We start from the raw sequence: 14633 nt of genomic DNA on the forward strand, positions 1-14633 counted from the left end.
GAAATGTCCCATGCTCAACCTCTTACAACATTCATAATTTAATTATTTATGGGACAAGATGTTCGATTTTTACTCCATTTCTCCAGAATTCCAAATGATTCAATGGAAATGGGATTTTGTGAAGGGTTCATTAATTAAACAATACCAGGTTTTAAGACCATACACTATATTTTTTACATATTTTAAATTCCAGGTACAAATATTTTTTATTTTAATCGATTTGCTGATTTTTGAAATCTTACGCAAACAGATATGGCTTGCCAAAGTACTGAAACCAACACTTTAAGAATGAATTATGACGACTGCTGTCATTTACTTTCGTTTTGAGAAAATTACAAGCTGAAGAAGCCAAAATACTTCACAAGCAATATCATTATTGAATTATTTTAACTCCTTAAGGTTATGCCTTTGTTAAAAGTTAAACCACATTGAAGAATCACAATTGATTCAAAATGATCAATTTTGTAAATTTGCCAGAACATTTTCAGAACTATTTTTGTAAATGCGCCTTCTGCGGTTCGATGGTATAATTATATAACAAATGGTCGGTATAATTTACAAGACAAAATACATTTGCAAGGCAATATTTTCACAATTCACTTTTTTTTCATTTAAAACTTTTAAACATTTTGTCCAACAACAAGATAAAATTTTCTGACTGTCAACATGCAACGTATTTTTTGTAACTTCATAAAATTTAAGATTTTCAAGCTTGAGAATCCAGGTAAGAAAAATTAGTTTTTAAATATCTTAAAATCAAAATGCCTATGAAGAAATCTTATGCCTAATATTACAAAGGACTAACATTATTTTGATTAATAAGGACTTAAGAAAATAAGATTTGTACATACTCTTCTATTGCTAGGCCATAAAACAAAGAATATAACACCTTCAACTGAACCTGCTTGATGAACAAATAATTTCAATATGAAAAATGAGTAATTCTGATTCGATCAAAAATAAGTTTTTAACACCATCGTTTAGAGTGCTAACTTGAGCAGGTTTAAGTCACATTGATGACACATCCGTTTATATACATGGAAAGGTGTGTTGCACTTCCCAAGCTCGCCGAAGTACTTAACAGCAAGAAACAATGAGTCACATAATTCAATACAATTTTTTGCTAGGAGATTCCATGTCCACTCACGCTAAAGCAGCTAGGTCTTCAAAGCAGCTGCAACATCCTGGAACAGAAACCAAAATATTTAGCACCAAAGTCAGACACATCTATTGATAAATACACTTACTAACTGAATTAACGTATCTTGAATATTCTTGTTAAATTCATAGAAGAGTTCTTCTTTTTTTGCAGCGGCCACCTTCTTGGGCGTCGCGCCCTTTTCAAGAAGCAGGTTGAGTATTCTGAGGGCGTCATCGTCGTCGAGCTGGCTACTGGCCTTGGCCAAGATCATGAGCGGGTGATTGTCTTCCGAGTCAGGAACATTCACTTCGGTAGCGCTCATGTAACGCAAAATCAACTCGACCAGCTCGTAATTTGGTTTGCCTTGAAGAGCAATGTGTAGCGCAATTTGTTTTGGCGATGAAAACTGGAAAATTAAATAAATTTTCTCATTAAAATGCTTCACAATGACGAAGAAGTAGTGGTGGGAAGGAGTTCTAATTCAATGCGTTTAAATTTAATGAGCGCTTACCGACTTCTTGGTGAAGCTGGCACCTTCCTTGATCAGGTATTCAACGGTCTTCAGACATTGGAGCGCTCCCTTAGGATCATAGTTCTGGGCTTTGATGGCGACGTGCATGGGTGTGAGCACTGAAACGCGCATATCATTTATTAAGTCACGCGATACACACTTTAAATGTCATTAAGCCACGCCTGTAGTGGCAAACAGCAATTTTAATGATAATGTTCCACGAAACGCAGGGACGTTTCGTGTGTAAAAAGTTGCGTGCAAGAGAGATAAATAGCAAAGACACTCACTGAAAAAAGCATTGTGGTGGCAGGGCGAGTCGATCAGCTCTCGCAGCTTTTGCACTTGCAGCAGGCTCTTCAACACCTCCGCATGGGAATCTCCGTTGTGCGCGATGCAATGAAGCAGGTTTCCGCTGCCCTGCATGAAACAGTTGGCTGCACAACAATTCTGAGGACATTTTGCAAATTGATTAGATATTTCAAAACACATAATATTTAATATACTAACTTGGTTGAAGTTGTAATTGTTCGCTTCCAGCTTTTCGGCAACGTAGGCTGCCACCAATGGGTGTTCAGAGCAATTACTCGCGGCCAAGTGGATAACGGACTGCAATCAAGATAAAATGTCAACGTCAATGGAATTCCAAGAAATTATAAAAATCGATGTGTGATGTCAGCCCATTCATAAATCCTTCTTATCAAAGTGCCCACGCACATTCGATCAAATTTTCCTTGTTGTTTCATTAAGCGAATGTTTGGGGAAATATTTTAATGAACATATACCTGACAAAGATTATTTTGAGCCTCAAGCGCCGCAGGGCATTCCTTGTAGAAGCGCTCAACCAGATGGAAAATGCTGAACAGCCGGAAAACAGTTTCTTGATGAGTGGTGTACCTCATTTTCTTAGCGATTTCTTGCGTTGACTTGGGGTTGGCAAGGTAGATCATCAGCATTCTGCAAACATATATGTCAGGGACTAATTTTTTTTATAAAGCACTAAACCTACGTGTCGCCGTCTCCATCAGGAATGGCGCAGGTGAATTTGTCCAAGCTACCCTTCCAGTAAATTCTGTGCGTGTAGTTCTGGATGGCGGAATTTTCCACTTTGTTTCCGTTCAAGTGCAAAATGTATTGGTAAAACTCAGATTGGATGGGCATGCCTAAATCGAGCTTTGGCAAAATGTCTCTGGGAGCGGTCCGCCGATCGTTGATTTTCTGGATCGGCTCTGGCACATAATTTTCATCTGAGCGAGGTGGCGAGTGCGATGGCGAGGATGTGCCAGACTCGTAGCCCGAAGAGAATGGAGATACGACTCCTGGACTGTAGAGGTAAGTAGTGTTCTGAGGAGGAGAGCCAGAAATGGATAGTTGTCCCTCAGATCCACTAAATTCTTCAATCCCCTCATCAACTCCTAATGAATCTGTTAAACTCTTGAGAACCTGCAGAGCCATGGGGTTTTCAGTAGTCGCAGATAACAAGAAGTTTGTCATCTCTGTTAATGTAGCCTGGAATTTAAAACGAATTAATAGGATGAAATGGACATCGCATGAGATAACTTAAAACTATTATCTTTTTGACGTGCGCGTACCTCATCTGTGAAATCATTTGGAGGGAAAGATTGAGGGATGGCAACTGGCGTCACAACTTGGTGAACTTGGACTGTCCCTCCGACTGTTAAGTGCTGTATAAACAATACAACAAACAATTAAAATAAATCGAGATTTTTTTATCCAGATGTAATCAGCCGAAAACGTGAAAAGAAGGCATATATACTCAATTTAAACCCGTGATTCAAGGGGTTGAGAGTATGTTTGAGCAAACGAACTCAAGCATTTTTAGAGCGAATGAGGAAAACAGACTTTAAGCCAATGAGTGGTTAGTTGTTCATAAGATTAGTCCGACGCACCGTGGCTTGGTTTCCATAGCGATTGTTTGTGTTATCACTCGTGCAATTTTGTGTCTCTCCGTAATATCCATACAACAATCCCTCCACCGCAGTATCGAGGGGGAAATGTGTACCCTGTGAGAACTGCCCGAAAAAGTGCAAAATAAATAAAACGGATATTGCGTGAGCATCATGCGATCACAAAAAAAAAACACAACTGATCAACTTACTCTGTTTATGTAGGGTAAAATCGTGTTTCTGTTCTCGGCACGCAAATCGTGCTTTCCAATGGGCCCTCGGGGAACTCTATCTTCGTCCTCATTGTCCTCGATTTTTGGCTCTATGGACAGGTCATTGAGGGCGTCTGCAGCTTCGTCCACTTTATCTTCGGGCTCTTTTTTCACAATCTCCTCCTTCACTTTGATCGGCTCCTCAGCTTTTTCTTTCTTGCAACCGTCCAGGTCATTTGCCTCAAAATTGTTTTTCTCCTCTTTCTTGTTGTCGACTAGGGAGAAATCGTTTAGTTTTTTCTCCAGCTCCACGACGCCCGAGTCGTCAGCAGATTTCTTCGTCTTCATCTTTGTGGGAGATAAGTTCGATTCGAACCGCATCACTCTGCAACAGACAGGCACGAGATTAAGCCAAATCTAGCGAGACTTGATTTTTTCTGTCAATGAGTGTTTGTATCAGGCACTAGAGTCAAGCTTTGGAAGAGTGATCTCCTGCCTTTCTAGCAGCGACAGAGGTTTTTGTCTGGAGTTCTCAGCCAAATTAACAGGCTTCGTCTCTGATTAATATTATCATTGGCACTACCGGATGGGGAAAATATTTATTTATCTCGATTAAGTCTACTGGCGAGAGTCATATCAAAACGAGGGGCCTTTTACCGGAAGAGGAAAAAGTTTACAAATAAACTAATTTTTACACTAAAGAAAATAATAATATGAATATTATAAGAATATTAAATGATGCAACGAAAGTGTTTTATCATTTTATTAACTCCGCGCGCGGCCCCTTTTATAATAATTACACCCTAAGTTCATACTTTGTATAAGTTGATATGATAATAACAGATAAATTCGAAGTGCGAGCTGGGTTCAATACAGTAAGAGCCCTATCACAGTTTACAACAAGCAAATTATTTCTAGATGAATAAAATTGGTACAATATGCTGAGTATTTTAGTAAAAACTCAGGGATTTAAAAAGTTCCGTTGGCATAAGCACAGCAAGTGTTCTTTAAACAAATAAGTATGTTAAAAACTGCGTTCCAACAATTTTGATGAGAGGAAATGCAAAGTGAAGCACGAGACAGAAATAAAAGAGGAAAAGTGTCAGTGTTGATATTTAGCGAAAGGATGCTGTGGATTCAAATGAGGAAAAGAGAGAAGTAAATAGAAAAAAAAACTCAACTTGTGGAGTACACTTGACCACATGCGGCATTTTATCATGAATTATAGCACAGTTAAATAAAAGTATTTAGTATGAAAGTTCTTTTTTTTTGTATTTATTTGCTATTGAATAAATAATTAAGTTACGGTCACTTTATTTTAAAATATCCCATGAGAAACGTAGAAAGTAATTATTATAGGGTTTTGCATTATTACTGACAAGTCCAATCATGGGTGAAGGAAGCATTTTTGAATTTTTACAAAACTATTGTTTTAAGTTCAAAGAACAAATATTGAGCAAAGATTTCCTTTTTTATACTGATTGTAACAATGTTTTGCTATTTGGTGGAAATTGAAGTACGCAGCCCCTGTGGACAAGTATCTAGTGTAAAATAAAAAATTTGCTTTTGCGGTATGCTTGCTTAAATTGCAAACTAAATTAAATTGAATCATCTCATATTTATTTGTATCTTGGTACATTAAAAAACCTCTCCGCAAAGAGTAGGCATTTGAAAAAAATGAGTTTTCTGCAGGTACAAAAAGTATAGGAAAAATTTCAATTTACAGATTCTAGCGTGAGTGCTAACTCTCTAACTAATTTTTGCTCTTTTGGCAAAAGATTAAAGAAAATTAGAGTACAAGCAATGATCTTTATCTGCACTACTTGCTATCAAAAAATTTTAATCGCTAATGAAGTTCCAGCAGCAGACCCTAGGAGGTCGATCGTGAGCCTAGCAATCTTGTATCAGACGCAAGTTTTTCTTTGAATAAACGCAAAAAAGATGCGTGGGCGTTTGAGCGGGGCATTGAGCTTGCCAAACGACGGACCAGGCCGCGAGATTGGAAACAGGAAATTCCGAGCAGCAGCCGCCGCACAGCGTGCGTGAGTCACCCGCAATAATGCATGAGAGTGAGATGAAGGCGGCATGAAAGAAACTCACCAAGCGGAGGAGCCGCTGCTCACCATGGGCCAATTTTCGTCATGAGACAGGCAACCCGCACGGCTACACCGACCGACTACTTTGGCAGCGAAATCCACGAATCAGGCGAGCACCAAGCGCGAGTTGCTGTGGCAACCAAACAGTGAATAAAATATATAAAACACGCTATTTGGCAGGCGCCAAAGTTGCCAGGAATTGCGCGACGTCGGACGCGAGCCACGCATGCGCCTCCTGTGTGCGATAATTAAAGTGTTGGCCGCGGCGACAGGTCTTGCAAATTATGTTTGCACTTGCACACCGTAGAGAATAGACCGGTCGTGTCGCTAAATTTCAATTAGTGGCTCTCGCAAAGTAGACGCATGAGTTTGTTTAGTTTACAACTGGGCGTTGACTATATGAGCTATCGATTTTTCTATTGAACTAGGGAGTCCTGCGCACCTTTATTATCTACGCTCCCTTTCATATCATTTGATTAATTCCTTAATATTATTTAATACCCTCTAGTCAGATAAGGTTTATTTTTTATATGACACTATATGGGAAAACGACTGAGTATTGGATCTTAAATTAAAGTCAAATGCTTTAAAAATCTAAAAATAAATGCATGATCTTATGTAAATATAGATATTTAAGTGAGAGTATTCACAGCTGCTCACTGTAAGCACCAAAGCGGGATTGAACAATAATACCCACTATTGAAACCTGCTTGCGCCCATAACACGACAGACGCAATTATACAGGAAGCATTTAATTAGCGTAGAATATGGGTTTGAAACAAAAGTGCTTTTGACAGACTATATAAGAGACAATGTCTTCCCCTCAATAGAAAATTTCGCAATGGAGGCGAATGATTTCACGGATGTTTGAGATATTTATTTATATTTCTTCAACGAAAATTGTTTTATTCTCGAATGGCAGTCATCGAAAAAAAAAGGAAATTCCACGCTAGCTCAATTTTTTTTCTTTCTTGGAAAGATATTGATTTAATTCAAAATATCTTGCATTTCTATTCCGCAACGGATGAAGTAATAATTCAATAAACGCAACGAGGCTCAAAAGCAATGGGTACTTTTCCCGCAGTCCACCACAATCCTTTTAATACCGAGCCAAAGGCAAGTCAAGGTTTTGCGATTTTTGCGCTACGAGTTGATTGGCACTTGCCAGGGAATTCCCAGTCATTACAGCGAATGGCATTCTAGTCCACGATCGCCGCAGGAGCGAATAAAGAAATGCTGGCCCATGCCGACAAAAAACATGCCAAGCAGCAGCAATAAAAAAGTACTATTGATTTCACTCACTGTGGGCTAAATAATTCTTTCGCTATGGATTTGCTCGCTGGTCGCTGCTGGCGAATCTACAGGCGTTCCGCAGCATCGCATTTTCGTTTGTTCGCCTGCTTGAGCATTTTGGCAGCGCGATTAAAACCACATGAACTTCCAGGAAGCGGTTGAATTGGTTATTATTTTTTCAGACTCTCATTGTAGCTAACATGTTGTGTACACGTCCATGTGCAAGGGGCTTGAGCGTGCGGAGCTCATAAATATTCCGGCGGCTCCATAAATATGCCACATGATAATAATATCTTCTTAACGTCAGACTGTTCTAGGAACGTTGCTGTTTTCAAATTCGCGTTAACAATTTTCTTTATGTACTGGCCTATAGCTGATTGGAACCCATTGTATAAGAAAATTCTCTGCCACCAAACAGGCGCAGCAATCGATAACAGTTTGATTGGCTATGGTTAAAAATATACACCATTTCCGATCAATTTTTGCTTCCGGTTTTTTGTTTGATACAGAAATTTGGGCGAAGACTTTTTTAAATGGTCTACTATTGATAAGAATTTAAATCAGATCTTGCTGCCGAACACAAATTTTGTGCCGATATGGTTAAATTGTAGTTTTTTATGCCCTAAAAATGCACATTTTACTGTCACTCATGTTTGCACATCAAATCAAAGTAGTTGTTAGATTGGGTAAAACTGCAGTTAGTTAGATTTTTACAATGGATGCTGTATTCTTCACGAGCAATTAGTTTTTTGACAATCCCATCTTTTAAGCAGTGCTTTGAGGTATTTTTAATTTTACACACTCAATGAAAATAACAATTAATTACGCACGAGAAATTATAACTTCAATTTCAATATGACTGTCTCGCGAGCTGTTTATTTACTTAGACGATGAGATGAAATGCGCTGTGTGGCACATTTAGTTACAGGCAATATCAGATGTGTGTGGGCGAGGGCAAATTTTCGTACGGAATTGTAGAAGAGCCCCATCTAATCAAAACGACGGTGGAAACATGCGCGGAGGCCGCTCGCTCACGCTCGCTCCAGGCACGACGTTGCTGAGCCAAACTGAATACATTTAATTTAAACGAAAATGCTGAAAATCAATAGACGCGTTGGGCAAGCACAAAGCCTCTTGAGACACGCGTCAATCTTCATCATTGCTTTGCTTTTCCAAGTGTCAGTAAGGCTTGTTGAATAAGGCTATTTATTTATAATTCAAATGAAATTGTTGCGTGAATTCATCCATATCATGCTGGTTAAATTCCAGAAAATTAAAATTTTAGCTTTCGTTTTTTTAAGTTTGAAGGGTTAAATTTCTCATGCGTATTATTTAAATTTACTCCACTGTGAAGTAGAAAAACTCATGGTTTGTACATAGTTAGTTTCCTGAATACATTAACAAATGGAATAATTTGCAAATTAAAGAAAAACAAAAGTAAATCCAACTTATTCGCTAACTTAATATTCCCATGGTAGTCAAAAATGTTTGTGCTGGAAAAACGGAAACGATTCGGGCTTTAATGGTTGTTTATTGAACAGGTGAAGTTTGCCACATGGAGACTTTTCTTATTTACCTTTCTACTAAATTTTGTTCATGCAAATGAAAGCTCGAATTAGAGTGTTGAATTGTGCAAATTTGTTATGCTCAAATTTGGTTTTTGAACTAATTGGCCTCGTGTGCCAAGTTCAAAACATTTCTTCCTCTGAGAATGTATTTAGAGCGATTATTGCTTTAATAAGAATGGCAAACGGAGAAACAAGTTTTATTTTTACACTTTATGGGGTGAACCACGATTTGTATATATACATTTATGGTCCCCAAGGAGACTTTTTTGCAAGGTAAAAAACGGTGAGTTGAATTGGGCTTGATGGTTGTATGGGAGGCGACGCCGAGGCGCTGTAGGTGCGGCCTCCCCATTGCCGGTGTGCAACATGTTATTAGCGAAAACTTTCCTGCTCGCATTGTCCCTTTGAAGTAGCACCGATCTGGCGCTGATTTCGCATTGTATACGTTCGGGCATGTATGTCTTTGACAGATAATTCCTTTGTAATAAAAAACATACTCGCAAGTGTGTGCTTTCACGCGATCAACACAAGATCTCTGATCCCCGATTCGCATATCAAGTAGGACAGTTGTCAAAAATCCATGGATTGCACAATGCGATAATTTCTACATAGTAAAGACTACCTCCTGCCCTTTTTAGAGGATGGGTCGGATGGTAGATTTACAACAGTTAGCAGTGAAAAAGTTAAGCCTGCATGATCAAAGACGAGATTTTCTACATAATTGAATTACGTAACATTTCATGATATGCAAATCTTGTTGAAGCCAAATTCGAATTACGCTTCGTTAACAATGAAGAGCAACGCTGCATAATAATTACATGAACTCAAAATTTAGTTAAAATGATGCGCATATGGCAGATTGCCTTGCTGGAGAGTTGTAATATAATTTTCGCGGACGTGTATTTCAGCACAAAGATATCCGCCCACTCGAGGAGCGCTCAGAGGGTTTCAGCCATATGCCATATTCTTATTTTTTGTTTTATATCCCCGAGATGTTCGTCAAACTTTAATTACGAAGACGTCTTGCCTTCTACGCGAGCGCATGAATTTTGAATGGAAAAAGTGAAGAGTGGGAAATGAGATCTACTGAAATATTCACCGGAAAGTTTCTTGGAAGCAGCTTGTGCAGCCCACCAGGAGCTATCGTCATATCGTGTTTCACTTCTAAGGTTTTACAAAGAGATGCTTTTCAAATCTACAATAAAGTATCTGTTTCAAACTTTAAACTATTAATAGACAACGAGAAATTTTAAATTTGCTACAAATTAATATCTTTTCTCTTGGTGCGGAAAGAAAATACCTCAACCGCATTGAGTTAAGCTGACAATGAGTGCGATTAGAAAGGCAAGTTCTTCTGAAAATCTCGGAGTCTGACTGAGTGAACTTTAAAAGGAGGTTGAGTTTAGCATTTTGTTGGCTCAAAGCCAGTGGCCATCGAGGCGGATCACTAAGCGTATCCATGTGAAATCCCAGCACAGACAAACAAATGGACTCTGCTCATTAGTGATTCTCTGTCCATCTGAAACGATTATTTAAGAGATTGTCGCAAGCACGTGGCAAATATTTCCTTTAGGAGAAATTCTTGCGAAAACTTTTTTAGTCGCACAAACCTGGTTGAATATTCAAAGAGCGCAATATGATTCACCCTGCTCTCTAGCAAATGGCAAACCTTTTCGACTGACAATGAGCGACCCCTTGCATTGCATCGGTCTCATATTGCTTTTCCCCTTTGAGCGCTCAACCCTTTGACACATGTGTTATGTGTTATTTGTGCTCGCTTTGCTTAGTAATTGGCTTGAGAGGTAAATGGACTCTTAAAGCCCTAGAGAATTTGTACCTTTTATTTACACCGTATAATCTTGAGAAAAATTGTTATGAAAATGGTAATAAAACTTATCAGATGTACAGACTATGAGGGCAAGAAAATATATTGAGACTTTACTGACTGAGAGAACTTGGTAAACAAAAATGATAAGAAAAAATAATCTCAAGAAACCTATAAACTAGACTTTTACTCTTGAACATGATCAAACAAAGATGGTTGACTTTTCCAGAGGAAAAACCTCCGTTCTGGTCCAAATTAGTGCCAATTAGCAAAAATTGGAAAGTGAGGGTCGGGCACCTCTATTATAAACGTGAATTTTAACAGACAAGAAAATTTAGACGCTTTTTATGAAATTGCATATAATTAGAATTTGTGATGTGGGAGGTAAAAGGGGGATAGGCTGCGTGTAATTCAAACGTCCCAACAATTATGCTTGAGCGGTGACTTTTTATTGAGCCAAGTAGACGCAATTGAACTGTGGAATACACATTTAATAAATACCTCGAAAATAAATAGCATTGCGAAAATAGAGCAAAAAGCACAACAATTAACGAAACTAACTGTGAAGTTCAGATATTGATGGTAAAAACGTTAATTTTTTCAATGGACAATTTGAATTGCCGAAACAAGCCATCATCGATTATTCAAAGCAGCTTACAATTATAGAGCTTCAATATATAAAGCAACAAATTGTATTCTATTCCATAAACCTCCACAAATTGGTTCTTGGCATTCAATTGAAGATGATCGGAGATTTTTTAATTTAATTTCGTGTTTTCCTGGTAAACTGAGAAGCTATGTATAAATAATATCAGGTTCAATCAATATTATTTGAGGCGAGCGCAGAAAAGGATTGGTATAAGACTTCCAAGAAAGTAGAGCTGTGGAATGAAAGTTTACAACACGCAGCTAATTAAATCGCAATTTATTAGCAATTACTTAATACCGGTTTGCCGCTTGCCATGACAGCGTAGCATGGATATTTTGTTCTTCTCTACTTGTAATAAAAGAGAAGCTTTTGAATATCTCAACGAGAAGATTGTCACTCAAATGTGAAACGCAAGTACTTTGAAACGTCAAGCACTCGAATTGATACAAAAGTAGCCGGATGGAAAAAAAATTATTGTTATCAGAGACGCCGGTTGCCACTTGACGGCGAATGCGAATGACGTCAATGTAATGAGCCGTACATGACGCCAAGAAATTCAAACGCATTAAACAAATACCACCCACAGAAACTCGATTTTCGAGAGCTAATTAAACATGCCTCTCATTTTCAGTCCGAGGGCTAACAGCATTACAAGTGCAGCGCGCGTCTAGATGGCGTCAATAGGCAAAATGTGAAAGGCACCAGCACAGCCAATTTAGAAGGCTGGCAGATTTTTCCATACCTGTCCAAATGTGGGGCTGAAAAATACGGCTCTCGGACGGCAATCAGTCCAGCCGCATAGTCCGGGTGCGACTTTAAATGTGGAACGCTCGGTCTCGACTGGCGACCGATAAAAAGCGAAAATCGTGCAACGATGAGTCACCGTAGAAAAGAGCAACGCTGCTCAACCCTTTGCTCAGTAGAGGCGGCTGACGTACACAACTCGACTGCGACGTGAGCGAGTGCTGGTTTCGCGGCCGCCTCGCAGGCGCCCCACTCTCCGCGCATTGGACCTCTTACGTAGCGGTTTTCTTGGAACGGCCGTGCGCGGTGTGTTTATGCGCTCGGCAGGTAATGCAGATTCCCCTGCGCGCCCCACCATTCACGCGTTCAGTGTTGTAAAAATGAAAAACAACGGCGGTAAAATTACCAGCCGACAGCGAATCACCAATCGCGATTATTTCGGACCATTGCGTCCACGTTGTGCGCGAATTCATCACTCGCCCGCATCTTTTCCTGTTTTCCTGCGTCGTGCATCTCTCCTCCCCGCTGAATTGAGCCAGAGGATTTTGAGTGGCTGCCACGGCGGTTTTCCCTGAAGGTCGTGTTTGAGAAGATCATACGAGATTCGCCCTTTTTGCGCTTGCAGGAATTCGATCGCAAAAATGCCGAAAAGCAAGAGATCTGCGTCTCACTGACTGAGCACCATTTCCAACAGATTTCCTTCGTTTCAAACGGTGCATGTGGTTTTATTCATTTTGATTGATTTCCTGCACACAAAAACACGACTAAAATTGCAAAAAGTCAATTTTTGCGATTTGATTAGTTCACCAAATTTATCATTGATGACGCAACTTTATTTCATCGATTTCCGTGAGGAGAAATCACACGTGTACTCGTTGAACCGCAAACATTTAGATGTCTTACCCTCGACATTTTTTGACCCGACGCTAGTAGCAAGCTAAAAAAAGCAATATTAATATCATTATCAGTCTGATAGCGCTCAATGCGTTGAAGGGCCAGAACTCAATTTTGCACTGCCAATAATAAAAGCTAAAGATCAAAAGGAAAATATTTTTGTTCTTTTTCCTCATTCCTAGCACCACTTATTTTGGCGACCGGCGGCCGGCCGCGCGAGCCCAATATTTGCCGACTGTCGTGAGACCTCTGTCCACAAATACTATCGCCAAACTTTTTCAATCAATCCATGTTTCATAGGAGATATTTTTTTCTACATTTATGCGGTTAAAAACTAAAAGTTAAAAATTTATTGTTTCTGTCAAGGCAAACTGGTCTTTTGAAACTTAAAATCACCCGTTCTTATGTCATGACATAATGCTGATTCTATTTTTGTGGAAAGAATCAATACCAAGCTTGACAAGTCAAGTTTCTCTTTCCAGTTTGAAATCTCTGTTAGGAAATACCCTGAAACCAGCTGCAGATGCATCTTTACATACTAATTAATGAACTTGCTTTTAAAATTTTTCCTCGTCTCACATTATTACAACTTCTTATTTTGCAACCTGTGCTTCACACTCGCAGCAAAAGCTTTTACCCACAATACAAGTTACACTCGTGGAAGAGAGCCAATATTTTGATTTATTTGCTTGCTTTGTTTGCGCGGTAGTTGAAAGGGGAACGATCTCTCTGCAGTTGGAGCTCATTTTCTAAAAATAAATACGCTTGCATGGTGGCTGGGTTTTGATTATGCTGCCATTATTAAATTTAACACTTCATAATCAACGTTTACTAATTCCGTTTATTATTTTAGTGTGCTGTGTTCACTCTAATGTGGTTGATGCACTTTTCTAAAGCAGGCCAGTGACGTGAGCTTTTAAATTTGCGCAGTCTCGTTATGCTTTATTCGGCCAATAAATAGCGGAGCAGCGTCTTGAATCATCCTCGTTAAAGAATGATATCACTGCTCGGCGCTTTGTGATATATTACTTAAAATTGCTTCAGTGTTTGCAAGTGTGAAGCGATGGAAGAAATGATAGTGGTGCGGTACAGATTATTGGCAGACGGGACAAACGACAGTAAACGTGAAGTCAAAATTAGTTTAAAAGATGAAATTTAATGCCATGCTTTATGCTCTTTCTTTATTTCAAATAAGACAATAATCGCTGTTTTACTATTATTTGAGCCTCAACAACCAATGTTAAAAATCCGGATAACTGTCGCGAGCTTTTAATGTATTTGTTATTTTGTTTGGTATAAACTCATTTTACGCAATTAATCATAAAATGCACAGGTAATTAAATTGGTTAACTTACCGATACTCAATACTTGTGCAATGATATAAAATATCCAGTATGCAGATTGATAGGGACTAATGAGATGGGTGCCCAAAGTCAGAAGTGGCTAAAAAATTAATTAATTTAGTGACTAAAAAAGCTCAAATAGCTCAACAGGCTTGGAGGTGCACCAATGCCGACTCGCCACTTGGTGGCTTTTGCACCTTTTAGCGGCTTTAGAGAGAAATGTCTGGCGTTTCGACAAAGGACCTCGGTTTGGGGAGGCGAAAAGATGGCCACGATTGGGCCCAAGCTCCTTTGCGGCCACTCGGGGGCCCATTGTTATCCGCTTGGCGGTATTATTGGGACCTCTGGTTAGCTCATAAGCCCACGGAATGTGCCGAGCAGAGGTTCAAAAAATATTTATAATTGTAAATCATGTGCACAAAAGTGTTAATTTTTTTGTATTAAAATTCATAC

The 14633-nt window shown here is 39.1% G+C and overlaps 2 protein-coding genes across 5 annotated transcripts in view; both read right to left on the reverse strand.

Annotated features, from left to right (window-relative positions):
• mRpS23 (mitochondrial ribosomal protein S23) overlaps positions 1–14633 on the reverse strand; it is a 240514-nt gene that overhangs the window by 13548 nt on the left and 212333 nt on the right. The gene's annotated exons all lie outside the window — the stretch shown is intronic.
• LOC135944275 (uncharacterized) lies at positions 150–12172 on the reverse strand. 3 transcript variants are annotated; one of them, XM_065491109.1, is made up of 11 exons: positions 11942–12172; positions 3769–4153; positions 3560–3682; positions 3242–3334; positions 2659–3158; positions 2435–2606; positions 2160–2258; positions 1940–2099; positions 1653–1771; positions 1248–1547; positions 150–1184 (listed from the first exon to the last, which is right to left on the reverse strand). In XM_065491109.1, exons 2-11 carry the CDS (start codon positions 4147–4149, stop codon positions 1158–1160), a joined length of 1974 nt encoding a protein of 657 aa, XP_065347181.1. In that variant the 5' UTR covers positions 4150–4153; positions 11942–12172; the 3' UTR covers positions 150–1157. The 3 variants fall into 3 exon arrangements, with proteins under 3 accessions (XP_065347181.1, XP_065347182.1, XP_065347183.1); XM_065491110.1 differs by lacking the exon at positions 11942–12172 and adding an exon at positions 5869–5989; XM_065491111.1 differs by lacking the exon at positions 3560–3682.

Source organism: Cloeon dipterum, chromosome 4 (genome assembly GCF_949628265.1).
Source record: "Cloeon dipterum chromosome 4, ieCloDipt1.1, whole genome shotgun sequence".
NCBI lineage: Eukaryota > Metazoa > Arthropoda > Insecta > Ephemeroptera > Baetidae > Cloeon > Cloeon dipterum.

Excerpts from the sequence above, each read along its gene's own strand:
- LOC135944275 (XM_065491109.1), bottom strand. The coding sequence starts at position 4,149 with ATGCGGTTCGAATCGAACTTATCTCCCACAAAGATGAAGACGAAGAAA. Across the intron at positions 3,335-3,559 it reads GCTATGGAAACCAAGCCACG|CACTTAACAGTCGGAGGGAC; the intron begins GTGCGTCGGACT and ends TTGTTTATACAG. Across the intron at positions 1,548-1,652 it reads CCAGCTTCACCAAGAAGTCG|TTTTCATCGCCAAAACAAAT; the intron begins GTAAGCGCTCAT and ends TTAATTTTCCAG.